Source organism: Habropoda laboriosa, unplaced genomic scaffold, assembly GCF_001263275.1.
Source record: "Habropoda laboriosa isolate 0110345459 unplaced genomic scaffold, ASM126327v1 scaffold80, whole genome shotgun sequence".
NCBI classification, from domain to species: domain Eukaryota; kingdom Metazoa; phylum Arthropoda; class Insecta; order Hymenoptera; family Apidae; genus Habropoda; species Habropoda laboriosa.
Genome location: NW_017100193.1, coordinates 692364 through 719589, shown reverse-complemented (window position 1 = coordinate 719589; position 27226 = coordinate 692364). Strand labels below are relative to the sequence as shown.

The 27226-nt window shown below is 36.6% G+C and overlaps 2 protein-coding genes across 2 annotated transcripts in view; both read right to left on the bottom strand.

Annotated features, from left to right (window-relative positions):
• The window catches only part of LOC108570154 (voltage-dependent T-type calcium channel subunit alpha-1G), an 82550-nt gene extending 61152 nt beyond the window's left edge, over positions 1-21398 (bottom strand). The window contains exons 1-3 of the mRNA XM_017931944.1: positions 20982-21398; positions 4386-4497; positions 1883-2016 (exon numbers count right to left, since the gene is read on the bottom strand). Of these exons, the coding sequence (XP_017787433.1) occupies positions 1883-2016; positions 4386-4497; positions 20982-21379 (644 nt within the window). The 5' untranslated portion in view covers positions 21380-21398. The remainder of the gene's footprint in view (positions 1-1882; positions 2017-4385; positions 4498-20981) is intronic.
• Positions 21399-23632: 2234 nt separating this feature from the next.
• The window catches only part of LOC108570214 (spermatogenesis-associated protein 20), a 4482-nt gene continuing 888 nt past the window's right edge, over positions 23633-27226 (bottom strand). The window contains exons 3-14 of the mRNA XM_017932026.1: positions 26904-27226; positions 26691-26834; positions 26527-26536; positions 26313-26392; positions 25982-26239; positions 25639-25818; positions 25361-25570; positions 25014-25206; positions 24756-24924; positions 24479-24687; positions 23969-24168; positions 23633-23893 (exon numbers count right to left, since the gene is read on the bottom strand). The exon at positions 26904-27226 is cut by the window's right edge and continues 14 nt beyond it. Coding sequence (XP_017787515.1) covers positions 23633-23893; positions 23969-24168; positions 24479-24687; positions 24756-24924; positions 25014-25206; positions 25361-25570; positions 25639-25818; positions 25982-26239; positions 26313-26392; positions 26527-26536; positions 26691-26834; positions 26904-27226 — 2237 coding nt within the window. The remainder of the gene's footprint in view (positions 23894-23968; positions 24169-24478; positions 24688-24755; positions 24925-25013; positions 25207-25360; positions 25571-25638; positions 25819-25981; positions 26240-26312; positions 26393-26526; positions 26537-26690; positions 26835-26903) is intronic.

Sequence of the window (27226 nt, the reverse complement as noted above, 5' to 3'; positions counted from 1 at the left end):
TCTATTTTTTGATAAATTCTTGAAATATTTAAACTACATTTTTGAGCACGTGTATCTTTCGACGAACATATTAATTTGTAAATGAAAATATTTGCATATGATTTTTGCAAAAATGCAAATATGTATGTACATTAACTAGGTCAATATTAAGAAATACAGTTACTCCGAAAAATATTCGTAATATTTGAAATATTATAAGTACAAGTAATATAAATATTATGCTATGAATATTTAAAATATTAATTTTGGCTATCCGAATATTTGTGCAACATAACAATTAGACACAATTTCGATTAATTCGTATTACAATGTCATATGCGAAAATACATTAAACAAACAATACGTAATCCTAAAGTACAATAAATGACGTTTCATAACGAGAAAGCAACCACACAATCCTTTTATAATTAACCGAAATACATCATTAGAAAGGCAAGCTTATAAAATGTCAGAATAATTTTGGGAGTAACTGTAGATCTGTTTTCCTGGTCTGGCTTTACTTTAAACCACTTCCCAAATAATTAGTCAAATTGTTCCACTGTTATTTTGACTAATCTATTTAAACATTAATCTTTCATAATAATCTGAACTATATGAAAATCGTATTTTTTAACTTAATTAAGAGAAAGTTAGGCGAATCTTAAACAGTACAATAATACATTCTTCTAACTATCCCCTCTTTGTATAACTGTAAAAATATTATAAATATTTTTCTCGTTACTTTTACAAAGTATAATAATGCACTGGTATGCGAGAAAAAGCAATGTAAACTTGAACATAATTCGATACTAATATAATTGAAAAGAAAAGAACATTTTATCATGTTAACAATTATTTTTCTCGTGGAATAGAATTAACGTAATATTATTAAATACAATCGACTTATTGTGAAATTTGAAAAAAAGCACGTTAACGCCTTATCAATTTTATCAAACTTCTAAGTACTTCTATAGAACTCCTGCGATTAACTTTATTCGCGTGACATCATTCAATTCACGAAACTTTATTTCGCGAGAAACTTCCCGCAAAACGCGTTTCCGCCTCCATGACCGTAGAGCATCAACTGAATTAAGGGAAACTTTCGCGAGACTCTAACGACGGCTATACAAAAACAGAAATTGCCTTAGAACGGATACATCCTATTTATTTTCTGATAAAACTCACACGGCATACCAAGTTTCGTTTCGATTCACATTCTGTAGCTCCAACTATCCCTGTATATATACGTGGATCATTTGAAAAGTTCTAGGGATACAGTACAAATAACAGTAAGAGTTGTGAAATTTTTCGCTTTTTCAGAGATCTCCATTTGTCATATGAATAACTATAGGACATTCATATACACAGTTATTTGTATAAATGTGCTTCTACGTTTTGCATCTCATCAAACGAATTTGAATATAAACTTTTCAAAGGATCAAAAGTCGTACTTCAATTTGCCGAAATACGATTTATATTGCCTTTGAAATTTCTTGGTACAAAGAAATGCTTATCAGAGGAGGAACTTAAGAAAGCTGTTGATGAATATTTTGCAGGTCTTAACAAAGCGGAGTTTCGCGATGGTATAATGGCTTTGGAACACTGCTGGTCTAACTAAGTACATAGATGTTAAAGGGGATTATATTGGAAAATAAAAATAATTTGAGAAAAGCGATACCTGCCTTTCCGTTCGTTTCAAATGAGCCATGTAATAAAGAAAACACATAAGAACAGATTTTACATATTAAGTAACGTCTGACACGATGTGTAAGTACAACACGCCACAAGAACCTGCTGCTTTTAAGGGTTAAAATCGTGCCGTTTTGGCACGATCTACGAGCAAAGAAGTGTGCCCCGTGCGCATGACAAGCCCCGAAACAAGAAATAATTAACAAGCACTCACCCAGCCGCCACTATAAAGAAGTCCAACCTGTTCCAGGAGTCTGCGAGGTAGGTTCCCTTGCCGTATATGCCCATCGCGACCATTTTGATTGTCATCTCCAAGGCGAAAAAGGCGAAAATAATGTCGTCGAACATCTGTAAACCGGAAACGTAGGTGGTCCAATTAGAGGGAAATGCATCTAACTCGATCGGGCATAATTGATCAAGGACGCTCAAGCAACGAGTTCCACTAGCCCTCGAACCACTAACTACTATTACTTTCTCTCGTGTTTGCCTCCCTTTTCTATTCACCGTATAAAACCAAACGTGAAAAGTAATAGTACTTAATAAAAAGTATAAAACATGTTATAAAAAGAAAAATTTTGTGTAATATTATGTTAAATCATATTTTTCATGTTATACAGCAAATTATAAAAAAATTTGTTTCAGAACATTGTTTTGTTAATTAATGTAGACGCAGCTTAAGACAAACAGAGCAATTAATCAATCCCCCGCATTACGACGAATTTCATTCATTTTTTCTCTTTTTAACCTTTAGCAAGGAACCTCGAGAATTTTCCCTTGATTCTCATTTATCCTTTTGTTTTTATCTTTTTTTGGGGGGAAAGAACGCAACTCAAAACTAGGACAATCTGCAGTTTGGGATTAAATAAAATAGTTCCAACATTTTTCAATACGAAATTAATACTAATTGTAAGTGATAAAAATTAGATATTATTTTTAATCTTTAACTATAGGGGTTAATATTTCATGTCGAGTATCTTTTGTCACACCCTCTAGAATTGTGATATTTGGCGAGAAAATTAATTCTGCGAAATTTTAAACTGGTTCAATACCTGGGACTAGTATTATATTTCGAACATAACATCATTCCTCCACTGTAAAAGATTTAATGAATATTACTTTTTTTTAAGTACATTTTCTTAGATGTATAATTTTAAATAATTTACCCAAGTACTTTGAATTTTATTGTAATGCTGCGCCTTCTACAGTATAACTAACCGCACTATTGTACACGACTACGTGAGACAAAGTACCTGTGGTCTGAAATCCAGTTGCCTATTTAGCAAATTTTCCAAGTTCTTTCCGGGCAAAATTCATTCAGTGCATTCGAAATTGTATTCGAGAAAAGAATTTCTAAACCTTCTGTATGTGAAACACTCCGTTTTGAAAAATTTCAGAAAGCTTGGTTAAACATTAATAAATTAACTAAATTAAATAAATAAACATTAATAAACATTGTGTATAATAAAACGTTAAACATTTAATTTTTTATCGAGGTTAGAAAACCTTGTATATATATGAAAAATTCCAGAACATAAAAATGAATTTCTACTTGCATAATATATTCTGCTTTATATACAGTAGAAACAGCAAAAGGAAAATTATACAGAATTGTTCGAATTGATAATTATCTTTCTGGGTCGAACTTTTCCTTGAAAAAATTCTTTTCGTATTTCGGCAGCTTTACACCGTGCCAGATGGATAGCCACAGCTATTTATGTTTTGAAAGTTCCGTTAAAAATTTTTACGGAATAGTGAGAAAACAATACGATTTGTGTATCTTTTCCTCCAATTTATATATTCAAGTCTGAATTAATGTTCTCAGTCTTGTAATAGCACGATCTCGAAATTTAAAATTTTTTCAAAATCCTTCTACCTATTTTGCATTTCTGAATACACAAATTTTACAGTTACTTATGGTATGTTTATGGTTATCTCTTTTCGATGAAATAATATGTTTCAATATAAACTGGCATATAATCGAGGCTTTAAACAATATAACACGGAAAATAAAGTTAAAAAAAGTTGCAATACTTCTATACTAACACACATATGCATATACAGAAAGTTAGGTTAGGTATTTTATTTCTATGGAAACTAAGGAAATTCTGTAACAGATTTAATATATCTACAAACTTTTTAGAAAAATGTCCCTCAATTTGTGAAATGACAAAAGATATAAAGGAGACTTCGAAATAGTTTCACTTTAAAAATGTTCACAATTCTGGAAGATGCGACAGAAAAGAATCAGACGTCGAGAAATAAGGACCACTCTAACGTACGCTTACAAAAACAAATTAACTGATACCAACAATAGGTAACATATTAATGTCAGATCTGACCCTTTATATCTGACGTTGCGAAAAAATGGGTTAATTACTATGTAAATTGTATACATATATTCTGTACCGGTTGGCAATTAAATCACATCATTGATTAAAATTGTTCAACGCAGTGAGTCGCGTGCTATGACATAAAAAGGGTGCCGCAATTCTATCATACAGAGACGGCAGTCGAAAGCGCAACAATTTTTAAATCGTGACGCACGGAATTGTAATTGCAACTGTTTGCTTCGCTAAATCTGAATTTAATGTTGTGACAAATGAAAACGAGCATGCAAGGGAGGCGCAATTAATTTTATTTTTTTTATCATTTATAAAATTTGTTAAAATGCTTGTATGTGTACGTGTGTTGAAATACGTACATATATGGCTACATACTTGTAATATTTTACAGCGATTCGTTACGCATTGGTCGTCGACGCATGGTTGATACATCCCCAGGGTAATGCAGTTTAAAAGAATTACCATCATGCTAACTCTTTCAAACCACGTGATTCTGTGTTAAGGAAAATGCTTCTGCTGTCTTGTAATACTAAATTAATACTAATTATAAATTATTGTCGTACAAATTAAATATTATCGTTTAAATATGAAAACACAGTAAAAGCTTATAATTATTCCAAGGAATTTTTATGTCAAGAAAAATAATGTGGTATTTTTAGTAAAAAATGTGTTACGAAATTTCAAAAAAATACATTTATACTTTGAACTCGACTTTCTTGCAATTCTGCAATTAAAAAAAATCTAATTTCATTAAATTAACAAAACTTGTTATAAATAAACACTACTTAACAAATTATAACATCACGTAACTTTATGTTAGCAGATAACTGTTCAATCGATTAAAAAAGTAACTTCCACAACGAAGTAATAACTAGAAGAACATTTGTTTGATGTTTAGAACTTCTCTAACAAGTCAAGATAAATAGCTCAGTAAATTCAATTATAAAGTAATCGAACGAACACGTATCGTAAAACTATACTGCCTTTCATTTATCTCACTATTACACTCAATTGATACAACGTCCAGCTAAGCGTCCCCCTTTTTATTTCCGTCTAGTAATTTCTCCGTTCATGTTTTGACCTCTTATCGGTAACAACGATAGATTTACTTAAGTACAGATCACCCTCTAGATTAAATCATTATATTTAATTTAATCTTATTGGTAACTAGGACAGAATTAAGTGTAGAACACGTTCTAGATTAGATCATTATATTTAAGGTTAATATCATGATCTAATCTAGGAGGTGCTCTACACCCTTGAGACCATATGAAACCGCTATTATCACCCAGTTTAACCAATTTAGCCCCTGTTATGACATTTCGCCACCATGTCGTCACAAAACAATCGATCGGTAAGACAAGGCACAAGTGTAATCTAACAAATCGATCACGGTTGCCAAGTGACTATTACCTAAACACTATCCTCCTAGGTGCGTGACTTAAGGTTCTCTTCATGTCAGATAAATGCTGGAATGATATTTCTCCAGTAATCGTCGAAACTATAGCCTTTTACCGATCTCATTCACGAAAACGTTTGAGAACACAACTGTTGTCACGCGAATTGCTATATTTACAAAACACGCAACAATAACAGTCGAGCCATGAAATTAACGAATTCTTCAAGAATTATAGAAACGACCAACCAAACGTTTAAAGAAGGAAGATATAAATATACACACACATACACATAAGTAATTTATTATAAACAAATATCTTTATTTCTGAGGTTAGGTTAGGTTAGGTTACCTTTCATAAATTTTGAATCAGTATTCCTTCTAGTTTTACAGGAAATTTAGTCGAAAACCAGAGAAGCGGATAAAATTGATAGAGACCTTGCACAAACGTGATGAAACTTGGAAAACTCGAGATGGAACGATTTCATCTTCGTGTGGGTAATAAACTGCGTGCAAACTGAAGGAACGGCACACGTTCAGCGTACACTTTGGGAACAATATTATCTAGGATGCTTTTGTTGAAAGATTTATAACTTGCAAGAACGCGGGGTAAAAATCCGAATCGAAGAGCATATCGCGAATACTGTAACGGATCTCAAGGTCTCGTGTGAACCGAAAATGTGGCAACAAGACCACAAATTTCGACATGTAAGAAGGGAAACCGCGTGAGTCGCGACAGTGCTCGACATTGCACGAAAACGTTATTCACGCGATACATTAACAGGCCACTGACACTACATTGTTATGTAGCTAAGTAACTGCCAGACTGATGGCCTTTTCCACATGCAAGCATTTCTGATGGCGTAATAATCCGATCGTTCAGTCGACTTACTCGTGACATCTAACGTCTAATCTTTTCGGTGAGAAATTGCCATAACGTTAGGGCAGGCGACGAAATTTGTCACGCACACTTTATCGCGATTTCATTTAAACGCGGGGGAATAGCATGTTTTTTATATGGTGTTTCAAACCAGATTCATTTTAACGTCACACATACACAAATTAATGTATTTGTGAAACAAGAATAGAGAGGTTTTGGATAGAGTCTCGCACAAGAAAAATAACTAAATAAGTAAGAAAATATTATTATTTTACTTTTCTTAATAATTGTCATGTCAATTTCATTTTTCTTTTTAGTAACTTTTATTAACTTAAGATTACGCAATCGTGCGTTAAAGTAGCTGTAGAATTGATCGCGCAGGATTATTCCCTAGATTAGTGAAATCTCTGGATATAACCTCGTTTAATTGCTGCATGTAAAATTACATGGAAGATTTTGCAAAACAGTTACAAAGGCTTAAAAAACACGATACTATCCATTCAAGTAAGTTACACATACCTCTTATTATTGGGAAAAAATTTATTTTCAATAATTTTCGCTTGCGACCATAAGCTACCTTCTAAGAACCCTTTTTTATTTAAAAAGATATAAACAACGTGTGTTTAAAAAAAAGTAGGATGTTTTATTGCATAAAAATAAAGTTACCTTTGAAATTATCTAAAAAGATACAAGTATCACTTTTGTTTTATAAAATTCTACGTCAATGCAAAAGAATTACTGCATAAAATTAAACGATGCTTACACTGTCGTCGATAAGTATCAGGACACCTATTATCTTTGCGCAGAAAATATTACAGGATTAAAATCATACTTCTGCGCCAAAGTTGATATCATATATCAGCAGAAATTTATTTTCTCGTAAATGGTAGATTTGTAAGAAAAATTGAAGAGGACATAGTTTCGTTATTTTTTATACACAATACGATGGCTTGCATAGATTTTTTTAATTTGCAATGATTTTCGCGCAATGACGTAACCGTGAATGTCTTTTTAAATTGGTAGCTACAATTTTTTTTACATCACACGAAAGCAATTGCTGAGACAAGTTTAACGATCCGCAACGAACTCAATTTCACGTTAATGTTTGATGTGACATAATCAACGACACCCTATTAAGATCTTATCTTTATGATGGCACCTTAAATAGAAACAGATATTTAGATGTTTTATCGTGCATACACATTGTACTATGAGATTCCAGATTGAATCATTTTTTCAGGATATTAATAATATTGCAACGACTGTTTAGGTTTGCTTCGCGTCCAGTAAGCGTCCTAATCTTACGAACGGGAGTGTACATGATTCAGCCCTTTGCGGACGGAGGACTACATACCATATTGAGATACTGATTACTGCGAACGTATAACTAGGTCACTCTTCCAATTTCTTTTCAAGCTGGATCGTTTCAAAATTCTATTTGTATTAAATACAAGTACACGAGTTTATGGCAAAGCCAACTATTTTTATTGCTTAAAAATAGCCCAGTTATTCGTTACATTTGTAGCATTTTGTGAACGCACATATGAGCCTATCGTCCTCAAAGGGTTGAGGGGAAATACCTGAAAGCGCAGGAAATACTTCCAAGCTCTGTGTTTTTGCAAAATTTACCGTTACCGATCAAACTTCTTCTCGAGCAAGTTCTTCTTTGCAATCATATACAGGGTGTTCCAGAAATCGCGATACAACTGGAAATTTAACCGAAGCGTTTATTGAAATATCTCGTATTCAACGATAAAACTTCATTTAAAATTACACTTGGGTACTTTCAATTACAACTATATGAATTTAATAAATGGTTTACTCCAAAGATAATAAAAATTTATTCCAAAGAAACTGTATCCTTTCAGAAGAATGGGCGAATAGCAGACGTTAGAACTGGATCTGACATTGATGGGATAGTGATAGAGTACGAAACATAAATTTCCAATAGGCCAGGCTGTTGTAGAAAGCTTTCCGGCTCTCATTTCCACGGACCTACACAAAGAAACGAACATCGAGCGAATTAGATCTGGTGCATTACAGAACAGCAGTTATTCGTTCCACGGTTGGAAAATATGCCCCGCTGGAATCCGGAGCGAAGCTGAATAATCGATAAACCAAGAGGATTTATCAATGAAAAATTGAAGGACGACGAATCGAACAACACGTGGAAATATTAAGAAAGAAATACACGAGAAAGAGAGAGAGGAAGAGATGGAAGAAGGGAAGAAATGACAGGGGAGCTCGATTCAAAGATCTGCACCCAGCGCATTGCCATCTTTAGAGCCTCGAGCTGATTTCTACTCGCAGCCTGCACACGGTTTATATATAGAACTCGATCAACCGTCCTTCGATACTAACGACAGGTTAGTATGCGTTCATCACAACACCGATCCATTACACGGTATCACGAACAATGACAAGTCTGGCACGTGTGGGGCATAAGTAGTCTCACCCGGTGTGTGGTGGTGGTGTCTAATTGCCCGACAACTTTAAGCGCTTAAACGTTAACCCCCGTGTGTTCGCTTAGGCCTCGGTTATTTCACGCGATTAGAAATTCGATGAAGGATCGAGGTTACGCGGAGGAGCCGGAGGAGGAGATGTTTCCTCGGACAAATCGCGAGAAACCTGGCGCGTTATCTACTTTCTACAAACATGCGGAGTGTGTCCGATCAATAAACCGCTGGCCTCCGCCAGGCTCTCTCCTCCGGTGTAACCCTTGAATCTTGCCGCGTCGCGACTCGCGGCTGTTAATACAAAGGGGAACTTTTTTCTTTCGCAACGGGTCCCTGAGATTCGTGGTTAGCTGGGCGATCGCGCCACGTCCCTGCGACGCTTGAATAAAAACACGGAGCAACAGTTTGCTTCGAACTCTTCTCTCTCTCTCTCTTCCTGTCTCTTTGTGCGGAAGCACAAGAGCCTGTGCGGCCTGGAGAATAAACTGGAACAAAAGTACCCGAAACGATGTTCCACAACGCTGGTCCACCATGAAATTCCGCGGGGTAGAGAGAGAGGAGAAGAACCGTTTCGCTGCGCGCCACTGCTATTCATCGTTTCTCGTTTCAGCGGAAAAAAAGGGAAATAATAAGGGAGCTTAGGTGGTATTGTAGCAGTGATTGAGCGTGCGCATGATAAATTACCGAGACATTTCGGTAGGACGAATCAGAGGAAAAGTAAATTTAGTCACGCAGCTTTCCGCGGATGTGTGGGAGCCTCGAGAACGCCGCTCTTCACTCTTCTAGGTCACGATGCACAATTATTGAACGTGATTCTTCGCCGATGTTTCCACGAAAATATTAAGGCTTTCAACACGGCGAATTCGCGAATTTCCCTCTTCGCGAGAGTGAATTCGGATTTTCTCTTTTTTTTTTTTTTTGCGGAAAGTCGAATTTCGGAAATATTCCGTGATCTATGGTTATCGTAGTGATTGCACGTGTTACCGAGAGGCGGGTTATTTTAGGAAAATTTTCGTCTAAGTATCGTGAGACAAAATGGTAAATCTTACAGTCAGTTTAACTTATCTCGAATCTCCTCAATTGGAAATCGATTTACCTTCGATTTGCAATGTGAAACAAATTAATTGCTAATTTTATTATTACACGCAGAATGTTAAATTTTGAAATATTCCGCACTCTATTTTTTCCAGGCATTTTTCTAGAAGGCATTTTTTTCTTGGAAAATTTTAGTTAGTCTAAATTATCTCGAATTTCCTCAATCGTTTATTTTCGATTTTCAATACGAAACGAATTAATTACTGATTTTAAGCGAGTACGCGTTTCAAACTAAAGTTGAAAATGTTGAAAACGCGCCTTCTCCATTATTCCAAAAGCGTTTAAATTTGTTCTTTAAGTTTAGAATTTGGATACCAAAAAATTGGTATAAACGTTACGCTAAAACTTATACCTCAGGTTACGGAGAATGCTCGTTCACCGATTACGTAAGACGAGGATTACATTTTCCTTTAGACACATTTTCAGAAATTTCCATTTGGTTCGACAGCGTGTCTCAAAAATCCTGCATCGATTCTTAATAATTCTGTTTAACGAAAACAGCGTAGCTAACTTTCGTAGACGAATATTTATAAAAATATTAATAACGTACTGTAATAGTTAATCGTATTAAAAAATCTTCGACGTCGTATCGCATCGATTTCTCAAATTTGTAAATTTCGTATTTGCTAAAAAGTTTGGGAAAACTGATTTGCCGGGACAAAGGAAATTTCGCGCCATTTTGCACGGTACTAGCAACAGTTTCGTTATTTATAACATAAAGAGGAACGTTTACACAGTTAAAAACTAGACTGTGATATTTTTAGATAGAAACTATTATCTATAACCAATATTACATTGCAAATACTCCTAAATTGGTTACACTGTAGGAATATTTAAATGCGCAACACCGAAACCGGAAATACCACATTTTCTCCTTTGTGTTTTTCTTCTGTTCTATTAAAATCACTATAAATAAGGATGACCTGATTTATGTAAACTAAAAGCGAAAACAGATAACTAAATTTAAAGTGAAATTTAACGCCTCGATTCTTCGTGCAACTACAAATGACGCCATGCTTCATATCAATAAAGGAGCTTTTCTTCGCAATTATGCTTCTTCTTTTCTTTCCTCTTTTCTGCATTTTGCCAACGAGGGACAATTGATCATGGAAACGATCACCATGTTACTATCTCATCATTATGATAATCGGCGGCGTAGATAAAACACGTCGTTCCCTTCCCTATCGTTATTTTCAACGGAACACGAAGACCTTTTTGCGCGATTTCGATATGCAGAATGTGGCGTGTACGTTTCTTTTTCATATCGTCGTGCTGTTCACAATCGATACACGCATTCTTGTTAGAAAACGAGCATACAAATGAACAAATTTAATAAAATACAGAAAAATATAGGAGAATGACGACTAATGTTAATTAAAAAAGTTCAAAAAGAGTTTTATCGAGTTATTGATTGCTTCGGTGATATTGGCATAATTACCGAGATTCGCTTCAACGTAAAAATAACGAAAACTATCCTCGTAGAAGCTTGCTAAAGCTTGTTACAGTGACTCTTACTAATGTTCGGACACTCTTTAGAACAGTATAACTTTTTCTAAATTGGATCAAACGACTTGAGTATTTTTGAGAAGTTAGGATTAGTATACTAGATGACTTGTATAAAATTTTTGGAACATATTGCAATTTATGGGAATCGCGAAGAAAATTGGAAAGGTCCTTGTTTACAACTTTTTCACCTGAGCTTGTAACGAAAATTTGAAACATACGTTTTGTAGATTTACGTCAATTATACGCGTGCTGAAAGTTTCATGAAAGTCGGTCGATGAAGAAACAAGCGACAGGCATCGAAAGATGTAGGAATCTTCAGATTTATCACAGTTATAGACCGAAAGTCGTGAAAAACAATGATTTTCACAATTTTTAACAGTTCTGCAGCTCATAGCAATGTTAACCGATTTCGATGAAATTTTCAGCATGCGTATGATTGACATAAATCTACAAAACGTATTTTTCAAAATTTTCATTAATTTTCATTTTCTTCAAATTTTCGAATTAAAAAGTTGCTAAATGTAACCTCTACAATTTTCCACGCGATCTCCGGAAATTGCAATTTTTTCCAAAATTTTTCTACACGTCGTCTAGTATACTAATACTTCTAACTTCTGAAGAAAACTCAAGCCGTTAGGTTCGATTTAAAAAAAAGTTATACTGTTCTAAAGAGTGTCCGAATATTAGTGGGAATACAAATAAGTTCGACGCCTTTTCCCACTTCATGGAAAACGACTTGCAGACTGAAAATCTCGACTGAAAGTTGCTTATTCGATAGAAAAATGTCATCGAAAATAATGGAAATTATTTCGAGCGTTGAAATTGTGTTCGATTTTTTCGTAAATAAACGTTGAAGTTTGTGAAGAATGGCACCGAATTGACTTGTACACTTGGTACAATGGAATGTGGACAATCTCTATGGTGCCAGTAAAACTGGTAACAACGTTATCTGGTAATTTAGGTTAAAATGCTTTTAAGAGAATTCGTCTGTGAAAATTCTTCAGATAGGGCAACTCCTTTTGCACTCTGTTTATTTGCATATTCGCAACGTTTGAGCGGCTCTAATCAAGGGCACTTATTTGGTGTTTTGCATTTCAGTAGGAATTTCTCAGAAATTGCACTTTTTTCCATTTAACCTAATGTTTCACAGACAATTCAAAGTAGCCAGTTGAACATTTCTCTAATATCACGTACCTGGTGTTAAAGACAAATATTACCTTCAAAATCTGATTTTCGGCGAAACAAGCCTAACTCTTTCAAACTGTATCATCTAAACACTTCTTTGCTCGAGAAATATTAAGGTTCAGAATACGACGGCAAATACTGTGAGTGTGCATTGAAAAATTGCAAATTAAAAGAAAAAAGAAAAAATTGCAGAGTTCCTGAAATGGACTTTCGCCGAAACGCCTAATTGCGACAATGCCCGACAGACACCGTTCAACGTCAGACATGAAAACTTCTTTGCTCGAGAAACATTAAGGTTCAGAATACGACGGCAAATACTGTGAATGTGTGATAAAAAATTGCAAATGAAGAAGAAGAAAAAATAACGCGTGGCAAAATTTACAGAGTTCCAAAAATGAGCTTTCACCGAAACGCCTGATTGCGACAATGCCCGACAAACACCGTTCAACGTCAGACGTAATTTCTGATCTGAAACTTTCCCGAGGAAAAGCGTTTATTTGCGTATCAAACAAATTTTCGACATTCCAGCATTCGGACGTTTCACAAAACGAAACGGTACTGTGTGACTGAAAAGTGTGCAAATACGAGCCGCACTTTCTATTTCGCTCACGTGCAAGTGCCTTTGAATCCGCAACGTGTTACGAATCTTTATCAAATTATGGTTTTCTTCCTACGCTCCCACGGAAATATCAAGAGCAGTTATTACTATCAACCAGATAAAACGGTTTATTTAAATGTTGTTAAGAAATTGACGTGTTTCGAATGAAAGATACGATGATCTGTAACATGTAGCGTTCGATGGTGAAAAATTGAGGAAAGAAACGCTCTCGGAAGAAGAAAATCTCTCTCTCTCTCTCTCTTTCTACCCTTCCAGCAGTAATCCTGACACTTTATAGCTTCGTGAGCCGTTAACACAAAGAGGGAAACGTGTTAGATTTGTAGCACTCTCACCGGCAGTATCAATATCGATAACTTTTATCTTTCGCACCCGCAAACATTCAGGGCACTGTCTTTATCTAGGGTAATTCCGCCGATACGCAACCCGATAAGATGCGTGCGTGAATAAGCGAGTGGAGAGGCTTTGATTGAGCTCGCGGATAACCCGGATATAACGTAGCCTGTCCGCGACGAGAAATTGAAATTCTAAGGTCCTGGATCAACGACATAGTCGTATATGCAAAAAGTTATTTCAATTGAAAGCTAGTTCTTCTTTAACCTTCCTGGACTCGCGTACCGGTCCCACAGACCGACGAAATCTTGTTTCTTAAAGACCGCGTTGAAAACTTCATGAAAATTACACGAAACTGAACGGTATGAATACCATATTCGGATCGTTTGAAAATCGGTTGAGACCGACGTGAGCCGCTGTGCACAGAAAAATTTGTCGAGTTCGGGAAGGTTAATGTGGAAAAAACTGTAGTACGTCGTGAAATTTATAGACGTGTTCTATCCCTCCTGTTTCCTTTTTCGTTTATCCTTTATTACCGTGAAGCTAACTTGAAATTGGGAGCGAAACAGTATAATAGTTACATCTTTCGTAATTTTACTGGTTTGTTTTCGCTTAATTCTTAAAGGTGTTTCATCTATTCGTGGAAACTGTTTAAATATTTTCATTCTTATCTAAGGCTACTACTTTTCTTAACTCTCTTTAGCAGCGATGCTAGTTTCGCTATTTTTTATTCTGCTCAAAACTGTACATTTTTCATACGTTTTTTTGCTTTGTTAAAAATTTTAGAATTCTCACAGTTTCTTTGTTTTTGCTCTGTTCGAAATTTTAAACATTTCTCACACATTTTCTGTTCTGTTCAAAATTTCAGATTTCTAATAGTTTTCATTTTTATTCTGTTCAAAATTTGAAATAATCTCGCACATTTTCTATTCCGCTCGAAATTTCCGATTCTCCCTAAATCATCCCTCCGAAAATCAACCTCGTGACACTCCTTTTGTATACGTATATTCCAATGTAAATGAAAGTAGCGATTTCCGCTTGTCAACGCATGCGTGTTATTTTAATTAGAAGACCTGAGCCGAGATCAATAAGCGAAGTTATTGCGATTGATAAAACGGAAGAAAGAGCTGAAAATTGAGTGAACGCGTCAATACAAAGCACCGGTCGAAAGATGGTGTCAACAATCGAACCTGAAGGGATAACAGGACAGGAAGAAAAAAGAAGAAAAAACCGGACAGATAGACGGCTACGAGAAAATTAAGTTATTCCATGTCAGGATAAGGGATACGAAGCCGAAGAAGTGTCAGGGATGTCGATTGGAGACCATGCTCCTTTCGAATTCACTGTTCTCGCAATATGGCCGATCGATCCGACGAAGCTGCAGAGCCTGGAGACCTAAATTTCGGTGAAAATTCACCCTTACATTCAACCACTCTCTCTCTCTCTCTCTCTCTCTCTCTTTCCTTTCGTTCTGTCTGTTCTCGCAATCCCGAGGATTTCCTTTGCTTGTCGATGATTCATCACCTTCCACGTGATTGCAATACACGGACGGAAAATTGAGAAATAAATATCAGCGAGAAGAACAGAAAGAACCTCCCTTTAAACCTCGAACTGCACTCCTTTTACCCTTCCTCACGTTTTCATGCAACCGAAAAACCTTGGAGCTTATTTGAAACGTTGCATCGAACCGAAGTTAGGCCAAAGTCTGATTTCGCGAACAACAGCTGTAGACGTAAAACGTTTCGAGAAGTATAACAAAGAACTGACAGAAATTTCATCGACATGAAACAGACTCGACGGTCCTAATAAACGAATAACGTAGAGAAAATGTGCAACGAACGGGAATAAACTGCGAAGAATACGTTGAGAAAGAAAGAGATTACGAAAATGAGAGTCTACGTATAATAGTATATACAGGGTGTCCAAATTTTTTCCGACTAAACTTCGCCAGTGTGTTCTACGGTGATGGGAAAGAAGGAAATGTTATGTAAACGTAGGTCGTTTGAAGCTTCGTTAACGAGTTACGACGATAATACGAAATACGAGGGGTATGGTAACGGGTGCGCGGTTATTATGATACAAAATAGGAATAGATCAGGGATATGTACATCTAGTCTGTTTATGCGAGCTGCGTTTACGATCTGAACTCGTTGAAGGTGTTGAATGTAACTTCTGCCAGTGCCATTCTAGTCTTGTGTATCATAGTAAACGCAAATTCGTTACAGTCCGCCTCGTATTTTTCTTGTAACTCTTTAACGAAGCTTCAAACGACCTATGTTTATATAACATTTTCCTCTTGAATATACCCATAGAACGTACTGACGAGGTTTCGTCGAAAACAATTAGGACACCCTGTATATAAGAAATGTACAGAGTCACAGGTCACCAGTAAAAATGGTCAGAGACGTCGAAACTTGGAGGATTACGATAGATCACTGGATGAAAGATAACGAGTGAATGTGTAAAATCTGTGATAACGGTAGCAAGACGCTGAAACACCTGCTGGAAGACCGTTTCGAAATGGAAGGAGAATATTGCACGCTGGAAAAAGTGTTAGGGAAAAGTGCAAAGGAAAAACAGGAGGTAGTGAAATGGTTGAGGATGGTAGAAGATAAAACGAAGGAAATTAGGTGAAATAAAAGGGTGTGCGAATAGAATGGAAGAACGAGTGAGAATAGTTTTTATTGCAAACCAAATCCATTCCTTGGACTTGAGGCTGGAATTATTAATAAACTAACTAACATAAACAAATAGCATTCCGCCTAAGTAAAATTGACTTTTCGTCGACATACAATTAGAGAAAAGCTTCGATGCTCCCCGTACTGGTAGAGGAGAAGGTCTAACTATGAGCTACCACTTTTATTTCAGGATTTACTGTCAAACCTGTGGATGAGTTTTAAGATACAACACTTGAATATATATCGATAACATGCTTCCTGTACGATAGGAAATCAAAATAAGCTGAACAAAAGTTGCAAATTATACGTTCAAACTAAAAGGGAAAATCTTCATTTTTAGAAAGGTGTTCTAAATATGGGCCACTCGTAAAATAATCGAAACGAAAATATTAGGTTTGCCTACGTATCAAAATGTAAACTTAAACTTAAATGCTATTTACAACATAAGAGAAACGACACGTTTTGTAAAATAATCTCCTCCGCGACACTTGTTTTGTTCATAACTCGTAGCTTCGTCCTATTTTCAATAGGGTCAACCACTTAACATATTCAATACTTGAACCAGCCCGTATTTAGACCTTCTCCTCCAACAACGTCCGAATTTCTCAACCAAAGGACAACGAGTGGAAGCTGTAAACTCTTCGTTCATGGGTTAGATTAACTTAGATTAGTGACCATCGACAGAAATACCGGAAACGATAGACTCAGGTGTTTCGATATCTGTTATTTCAGACGAAGAATTTGTTAAACCGAAGAAAACCAACCGTTCTCGTCTTCGTTTAAACGAACGGACTCAACGGGAGAATATCGCGGCGCAAACAGAGGCCTGCAATGGTTCAACAAAAGCGACCGAAAAGAAATACATAGCCGAGCGACGAAAACGTTGCGCTACTCGAACACGTGTGATCGATTACTTCCGCCTATCTAACGATCCATCGGTAATCTCTGTCAGCCTGTTTCTCATCGATGCTTCGAATCTCATTTACGGAACGCTTAATAGACAATCAACCGGGCGAAGCGGCAGGGCAAATTGTTTCGATCGACTGCCACTTCCGGCGGCGTTCGAGGTTGTCGAAGATTGCCTCGTTGACACCTCGGTCATCCGATTATTCTTCACCCATTTGTAATGGAGTTGAACTCTGCGCGGGAAAGAAGGTGGGAAAGCAGGTCGTCGGGCCTTTCTATCGGACAATATCGACGAAACGAAGGAAAGGAAGTGTTGTCGCGACACCGAACCCTAGATAGGTATTTCGTTCGCTATCACTTCCGGCTCCATCACCGGTATCTGCGAAATTACCCAATCGACACCGTTTCACTCGTTCGATTTCCTTTCTCCATCTTTCAGATTACTCCTGCCCACCCTGCAACGTCGATTCCTGCGATCAATACCGGACAATTCCGTGCAGAAATGCCGCGGAGCCTCCGAAAACGTTAACAACGGGAAAAGTAGAGAAACCGTCGACGAACGGGAGTCGCGAGAATGCTCGCGATACTCGGCCGAGTCTCGATCATTCACGGGACAATGGAGTAGAGCAACACGACGATTAAGCAGACATCGCGCAACGTTCCTGAGGACCCTGCAGGCTCGAACTACGAAGACGACGTCCGCGTGAAATTCTAATTTAACCGGGGTCCCCTCTAATGACAGAAATAGCGGAAATGACAGACTCGCGTGTTTCTATTCTGTTATCTGAAATCAATAATTTGGGGGAAAAGGAGTAAAACCGAGCATTCTTCTCTTCATTTGCCGAACGACTCGATAGAGTAGAATTTGTGAATTCACTCAGAACGTAATCGTTGTTTTACACGTGACTCTTGTTTTGTCCTACTTTTTGTCGACACTAGAAGGACCAGTCAAGTGCAAACTAATTTCGGCTTGCAGTGTTGGGTAAATTTTGAAATAATTCCCATTAAGATACACCGAAGCGTTACTTAGTTTAACGGTAGAAGGACCAGTCGGGTCACCTGTCTGTGGAGTCGATAATGTAATTTCAATTACTTCGAATTATTATTGAAATACTAAATACAAGCTTTATCTTAATATTTATAAGAATGATATTCCTTCTGACAGGTTTAATTTTCACTATTTGAAATAAAGTTATTATCATTGAACGGTTAATTATCGAAATTAAGTTTAACACATTTAAAACAATTTTAATTATTTCATCCGTAGTCATTTTTTACAGAATCAAGTACAAGATCAAGAATTTTAACTATTCCACTTGGATTAGATGGAGTGCAACTTACGCAACTTTCCAAAAGAGGTATTTTTATGTAACTCAAAAGTTGATTAAAAAATCTCTCTCGTATCGATACAAATAGAAGTAAACATTCTGAAAAATTCACTTTTTTTTCAAAACTTGCCAATGGGTTACTCCTTCCAGTGTGTAAAATAAAAAATCGTCAAGAACGAAGAAACGAAATTTAGCCGAACAAAAGAAGAGGAAGAAAAGAACGTACAGAATGATATTTTTCTCTGCAACAAGGTTCAAGAAAATAACTGCACTTCCTGTAAAAAAAGGGGAAGAAAGTGACCATCGACGTTGGTGGTAGCGAGCGAGCGGTAGAAGAAATCCTTGCCAGGCGGTAGATAAGTGTTCGTCGAAGGGAAAGGTATAGGGTACAAGGGAACGTTTGTTCAATTTCTACGGGCAAACGAGAGAGGGATAAAAGCGGCAGAGAATTGCGAAATGCTTGGCCCGCATTCGCAGTAGTTCCAGCCGACCATTGTCCGTGTTCACAATGGGAATCTTTCTGGCGACGCTTGTTGCTCCGATGCTAGGCTGACTAAACTTTGCCCGCCGACCACACGCGTCTTGCACACCCCGCAATTTTGCGCACAAACAGACACGTACATACATATATATATATATATGTACATATGTATACACGCAGAATGGTATAACGCGGAGAAGAAGAAGGAGGCAGAAATACGGTAGACGTGTCAGCTACGTGGTAGTCGGTATCCGTGCAAGCATACTGAGATTCGCCTGGGGATAGGTCAATCAATGACCTATTTAAAACGCCTCCAGACCGACCTCGCGCACTCTACCTGCTATCACCATAATATGTATCCCGAACCGAGACTTCGAAACTACATACAGGTTACCCCCCATTTTAATATACCTTCGTGTTTTCTCCTCTACACACCTCTTTCTCTGTATCAGACATGTGTGAAACGTACCTGCACACTGTCATTTTTAGTCCGATGCATTTGTAGCTTCGCAGTGATTGATGAAGTTTAACCCCTTGCCGTATGACAACCCGTCAGACTCGTACCACAGATTTTGGTCAATATCTGATAAAAACAGTTGTATCGATAGGAAAAATTAATTTTAATTGTAATTTTTGATTTCATTTATGAAACTGAAGATTGGCAAATTTAATTAATCTACAGTACGTTAGCTTTTGTTGTTTAATGTAGTACTGAAATAGTAAATAATTGACGCTTAGATGCATAGACAGGAAAAGTAATCATACGTCAAGGGGTTAAGTAGATCTTGGGTCACTGTTAAAATTATTTCGATTTTTCTGCTGAAATGTTTCTAGATTCAAGTTTACGTTGTTACTCTGAAATTGTGTATAAAGAGACGCTTATCTGATCGTTTCTATCAGCCAAATTTTACTCATATACGTGTATGTATGGAATATGTAGATATGTGAATTCATAGAATTCGTTAAAATGAGGAATATATAGGACAGTTTTGGTAGATGTGTGTTCTGAATTGATCATCGACGTTGCATTCGGTTTAATTTGATTTCGCGACAAGATAAGTGTGCATTAGGTCATGCCGTAAGTTCGTGTCGAATTTTAGAATTTCGATCGATATTTCCAAGGAATCTTTGAATTTGACGAAGAAGAAAACGTAAGCGCCTTCTCGTTCTGCAATTTTTTTCTTTTCTTCGACGAGATCATTATGTCGTCGCTGTGGAATTTCCTTGGATTTTCATTCGAATATTTTTCGCTTTCGCCACGAACTTACGGGATGACCTAATAGCATGATCGTAACGTGGCTCGGATAAAATTGACGTAAGAGTCGTCTGTTTCGAACTATTTCATGCGTTCGAAAGCACACGAAACGCCATGCGTTTTTTTCATTTTTCAATAACTACTAACTCGCGTTTGTTGCTTATTTCGTTATTACCATGCTCGTGTGCAGAAAAGATGTTTGAAAGTGTACGGAGAGAGTGAAGAGAAGGCTGAAACGACGAAAGACGTGAAATTAAAAGTCTGGAAAATATCGAACCATTTCTCAATAGCTATTAATTTTCAATACTACAATTTGACTTTATCAACGATACGATTCTGTTCGAACGTTGATAACAAAGGTCCTTAAAAAATATTCAAGGAAACTGGATAAAAGAAAAATCAGAGAATCGAACGAGAAAGAAAAAGAAGAAGGAAATGTCTGTAAAAATTCCAAGTAAAGAAGAGTCAATTTTAGATATCGCGTGTAAATTGTGAGCGATAAATTTCACGGATTCCTTTCATATACTCGAAATCCACAACGAAGAATGATTTACGAGCGAGATGGATGAAAAAAGAAATTTACCAATTGAATGAAGAAGAATTGACTGGTATCACACACACACATTCTATTTTACGTTCTTACTGGCGAAGAAAATAAATTCCGTAATTTAATCGGAAACTACGTTCGACATGTTCACGCTAGTTACACAAAACAAGCAACGAAACTTACTTATTTCATCTCACGAGCTGGAATAATCGTGAAAAGGGTGATCCACAGTGAAAACAGAATAAAAAGAACGATATCACCGTATCTCTAAACGTCAGAAAACAGGTTCGTTGCGATCCAAAAGGATATGGATTAGTGATGAGCGCCAGACACCAGTTGCGCGGTCGTGTATTCTGGTCGAGGTATCGCAAAGCAACCGGCACGAAACCAGGATAGGGTAGATCGTCGCCATCAACGTCGTCCGCTCCGTCGTCATCTTCGTTATCGTCCTCGTCGTCCTCTTCGTCATCGTCATCCTCCTCCTCCTCCTCCTCTTCCTCCTCCTCCTCCTCCTCCTCCTCCTCCTCCTCTTCGTCTTGTTGAATAACACGTCTATTAGTCAACTTGTCGCCCCCATCTTCATCCTCGTCATCCTCGAGATCACTGAGTTCAGCAACGTCACTGTCGGAACCTTGCTCACCGTTTCCTGCCCCGGCAGCCTTAGCAGCCGGGCGATACCGATATCCTTGAGGATAATGCAACGACATGCTTCCCGGCTTAGATCTGGTCGAGTAGAGGCGAGGATGATGAAGCAGCGATACGCTCAGCGGCAGCCTGACTCGTCGTTGATGGTCTGTGCAAAAAACTTCCAGATAGGGCTGCTGGAAGATTTATCCTGGGGAAGATATTTGGTAACTAGCTGAGAGAAGAAGGTTGACGTCGTTGCTGCTCTAAACGACGACGTGACCAGGTGGAGAGGTAAGAACGACATCGAGAATCTGTAATATTCTATTGGTCCGATACCACGAGCGATAGACAACACGTTTTACGTTCGGACAGCTCTACCGGTAGAAACATGCACCGTACTTTTGAGCAGAGAAATCTTGGGATCGAAGAAGCTTCCGCACATCCACTGGCCGCATTTTATGTTGAAGTAGCAACAGCAGTAAAATCCAGGTGCGTAAACCCTGTGCTTCGCGATGCGCTTGCTCGGTCTCTCTCACCTGCAGTTCTCACCTTCTATGCTTTCTGGCTACGCTCGGTTCAATCAGCTCACCTGTGCTACCAAACAAGATCACTCGCGGTCAAATCGACACACGGGATAACTGTATCGATGCGGGAACGTTCATGTTGCGATGATATCAATTGGGAGGAATTGCCGAGGAGTAACAGGAAGCGACAGTAGATACACCTTCCCGAAGAAGAAGAGAGAGAAAAAAAAAAGAAATACACTTTTGGCAGCAAGATGGAAAAGCGAAGCGCGTGAGTGGCGCGTGGTATGTCGCGTGGCACCCCGTTAAAAAACGATCCAGTCGAGAGGCACCCTCCGCTGGGAACGTATCTCCCTTTGTTGCTATCTTGTAAACTGCTCGCACGCAACTAACAACCACGAATTAGCCTACCTAAAGGGAAATTACCGCGATCCATATCAAGCTATTCGCGAACGTGCACGTCGACGATGCCCGGCGCAGCGTCGACCGGTGACTGAAAAAAACGTCGAACATCCTTGTCGACGAAACGAACGCATGCGCAACACTGCCGTCTAGGTACCCCTCGCTCATCCGCTTCGCGACCTTCTGCATCCTCCCTCGAGAAGATCAGCAGATCCTCCTCTACTCCTCTACCCTCTTTCTCTACTTTTGGGTTTCCCTCCTTCACTCGTTGACCTCTCCGTCGTAGATAATGTACTCGAACCGCAGAAGAAGGGAAGAGATAATCAGAAGCAGCCAAAGATACGAGTAAGCAGACAGGGAACTGGCCCTATATTTCCTCTCGAGATCTTGTCGCTTTCGTTTTCATTGCCGATAAAGTGCAACACATGCTCTCTTTTTTTTTCGTTCTTCCAAGACGACGAGCTTTACTTTCGTAATGTTACATGTTAAAACTTGTTTTCAATTGATAAATCGTTAACGACCAACTAATTAATATTGTTTATTGCCAATTGCATTATTTTACACTTCGAAGTGGACACTCGTTGATTGCCAACACACGATTATCTGAAACTGCTTTAACATGTAAAGTTATATACGTGTAAACCACTTCGAAGTGGACACTCGTTGATTGCCAACACACGATTATCTGAAACTGCTTTAACATGTAAGCTACATACGTGTAAATTTCAATTTCCGTCCACATTATAATTTTACCGTTATATTTAATAGTAACCGTGGTTCGTGCATACGTATGCCTGCGTGTACGTGCGTATGTATAGATAGATAAGAAAAAGGAAGAAACGGTGAACATTTATGTCAATTTCTTGGAACTAAACTTCTGGAGCTTCTCATTTCGACTTCCTTCCCGCTTTCTTCTCTAAACATCCCCAATCTCTCTCTCTCTCTTCCTCTAGTGGTTTATATACCGCGTCTATTTTCGGTTGGAATTCAACGCAAGATTTTGCGGTAGGCACCGCATTATGTATCGTTCCTAAAAGTCTGACGACGATCAAAACCCAATGTGCTTCATTTGTAAAGCGATTATATTGGATGTAGATTTAGAAACGTAATATCATATTTTACACGGTTACATCACATCGTTAGGTGTAAAATTTTGAAATAACATTACGTATTTGTACACGTTTACTTTATTAAAACGAAAAACATTTACAACTATATTCAATTATTATTATCTTCGATAATAAGAATAAATTTCATTAACATTATTGCGGAATAATATACAGTGCTTATATTGACGAGATTCGTTAAATTTCATTATACATGTAACTATCTATATTAAATAAAAAATAAGATAGTACTTTTTCCATATGAAATTTTATTATCAGTCGATAAAAATTTGTTTTTTTTTTATCGCTGTTTATCTAGCAACGTTGCTAGTTGTTCAGGGTTTGTAACAGGTAAAGAACACGTGCGATGTTTGCACACATAAGCCGTTGCTTGACTATCCGAAGACTTCATATTATTCAAATACTCGTTTTCACGAAGTAACCTACTACTCGGTTGGTCGGGATCAATTAATACAAGAGTCCTGCCGGGTATCAAACGTTTATATATAACACGAAGTAAATCATTGGTATCCTTGGCATCCCGTTTTCCAGCTACATAAATCTAAAATACGAAATTTAATCGTTTCAAAGGTTTATTAAATTTCTAAGAATACTAAGTATCTCTGCTTACGCGTACCTGCGTTGCATCATCGTGATAACGAACAAGTGCCGATACTAACTGTGGAATTGCAATAGGTCTTTCCATTAGCAAGTGCCTATATGCTCCGAAAAGACGTACAGCTTTATCCTTGAATTCGCCACGAGTTAAATAATCTGCCAACCTTAGTAAATTTTCGGCAGCAATTGAGTTGCCGGATGGTTCTGCTCCGTCATAAGCTATACATAAGATTATAAATCTTAAAATACATATTCAATCTTCCTCTTTCATTAATGTTATGGCCTAATATCAAAATTGTGGGCGCAACTACCACAGTCTGATGAACTCGACGGCTGAACTAATAAAACTAAACTAATGAAACACTGAGCAGACCCTGCTATAAATATTTTGATACACTCAACTTTACTGCAAAATGTTGGTTTCTTTGATTTTGCAGCTTAACATAACTATAACTATCACATGCACGATACCAAACCATGAGAATTTTTATCATCAAACCAAGATTATTTTAAAGATACTTAAACGTACCTTCTTTAAGTCTCAGAATTATATTAGGGTCGTCCGACGTTGTTGAAAAATATCCACCATTCTTTTCGTCCCAAAAGTATTCATTTTGAAGATCTTGCAACTTTTCAGCAAATTCTAGCCATTCCTCGTTTAAAGTAGCTTCATATAAATCCAACAATCCCTTTATAACGAACGCATAATCATCTAAGAAACCAGGTATGGGTGTACTCCTAAAAATATGATATTAATATATGTATTATACTACAAAATTTAATAATCGTAATATTTATAGACTCACACTTGTGTAATTATGTCATTTTCACCGCGATAACAACTATGAAATAACATATTTTTAGTTTCACTAAAAAGGTATCGCTTAATAAATTTTGCGGCATCTGCCGCATACTCGATATATTGTTTATTATCCACCGCCGCTCCTCCAAACGCTAAACCACTTATCATAAGACCTAAATTCAAATCATTTATTAACTTAACAATACAAATCTTATATATTCATACACATCATATAAAAAATAATCTGTTCATAATTTTTTACCGTTCCATGCTGTAATAATTTTATCATCTAAATGAGGTCGCGGCCTTGCAGATCTAGCTTTATATAAAATTGAACATGCTTCTTTCAAGTGCATTCTTATTTCTTCAACAGTAAGATTAAAATGTTTAGCAGTTTCTTCAATTGCATTGTACATTATTAATACATTTTTTCCTCTTAATTCACCATGTGCACCCTGATATATATAGAAATTTATTAAATGTGCACTTACATATAATTATAATATACTTAATTTTCTTTCAGATTCAACTAAATTAAATATACAACTCATTGATGCAATTACATACTTTAAATAAGAAAATATTATTTTGACAATATATGTAACATACTTGATTTGATGTTACATTTCCTGAATCCTCCACGTTAAAATGATGACAAAAAATATCTGAAAGTTTAGTATGACTTTCATCAGAAATTTCTTTATTTAAAAGTGACTCAATTTCCATAGCAGTCCATACATAAAAAGCACCCTCTACTTTTGCATGTGCATCAGTTGTAGGATAAGAGTCTGCATCTTCAGCACTATAAAATCCACCTTCCTAAAGTATAAATCATTAAAAATAAATATATATCATGTGTCATCTTTTAAGTTGAATGAAGGTGATACCTTGTGTCGAAGATCCCGTATTACATACGTAGCGATATCATCAACAATTTCAGCAAAAAACTTATCTTTGGTTACAAGATATGCATCTGCATAAGATTTTATTAACTGTCCTTGATCATATAACATCTTCTCAAAATGTGGAACATGCCACTCACCATCAGTAGCATATCTCGAAAAACCCTAATTAAAAATAAACATCAATTTGTACACAATTTTTACACAAATATTAATTTGTGTAATAAAAAGTGTACAAAAATATTACAATAAATCTGTGTAAATTCAAGTATCATTGCTATTCCTGTGCGGTCATCGTAAACATTTATCCGAAAATTACAAATCTTACCTGTCCTATGTGATCATGAATACCACCATAACACATTTTTTTTAAGGTATGCACACACATATGTAGGCAATGTTGAGCAAGCTCTTCATTTGGTTGACGTGTATACATATGGAATAAAAAATTGAAATTTACTGGCTGTGGAAATTTTGGTGATTGCATACTAAATGGGGACCTAAATCCACCAAACTTAGGTTCAAATTCACTTGTAAGTTGTTGGGTACATATATGACTACATTCCAAGGAAGGTATTTCATGTGACTATATAAAAACAAAAAATCGTTAAATAATAATAGTTGCAGCTCTGTTGATAAGAAACTAAAATCGTGTTTACCTCAGATTTAAGTGCAATTGTTGATATAGTTTGTAAAGTTTCAAAATTAGTAGAACCTACTTCTGTAATTTTAGTTAATCATAAAAGAATTAATATATCTATATTTCTTATGAAATAAATATCCTAGTTGCAAAATAAAAATAGATGGATGAAAGTAAATGAAAAATGAATTATTCATTAAATATACAGGGTGGACTACAGACAAGGTGGAATAGAAGGTTCCACTTTAAAAAACGAATCAAAATCATATAACTTTTATATGTAACAATTTTTCAACCAATGCACAGTTTTAGAGTTATTCAGGTGAACAAGTTAGGTAGTCCACTGTGTATACTTATACCATTTTAAATAATTATTAATAAACTGAAATATATGTACCTTTTTGGCAAGATTAAGTAAAATTGTTTTAAATCCTGTTTGTCTAAATGTTTCTTCTGGAGGAAAATAAGTCCCTCCAATTATAGGTTTTAAATCAGGAGTAAGAAATACACTCATTGGCCATCCACCATGACCAGTTGTTGCCTAGGTCAAATAATAATTTTTAATCTATACTATATTTGCTTAAAATACAGTATGATCATAATTACTTGCTTGTATAAAAGTCATATATATCCTATCGATATCTGGTCTCTCTTCTCTATCTACTTTTATATTAACAAAATTCTTATTCATTATTTCAGCAATTTCCATATTTTTAAAAGATTCTTCTTCCATTACATGACACCAATGACATGTAGAATAGCCAACAGATAAAAAGATACATTTGTCTTCTTTTCTAGCTTTTTCCAAGGCTTCATCACACCATGGATACCAATCAACTGGATTAGTAGCATGCTGTAGTAAATAAGGTGACTTCTCCATGCCTAAACGGTTCTTCTTTTGTGGTTGCAGACTTTTTATATTACTTGTTGAAG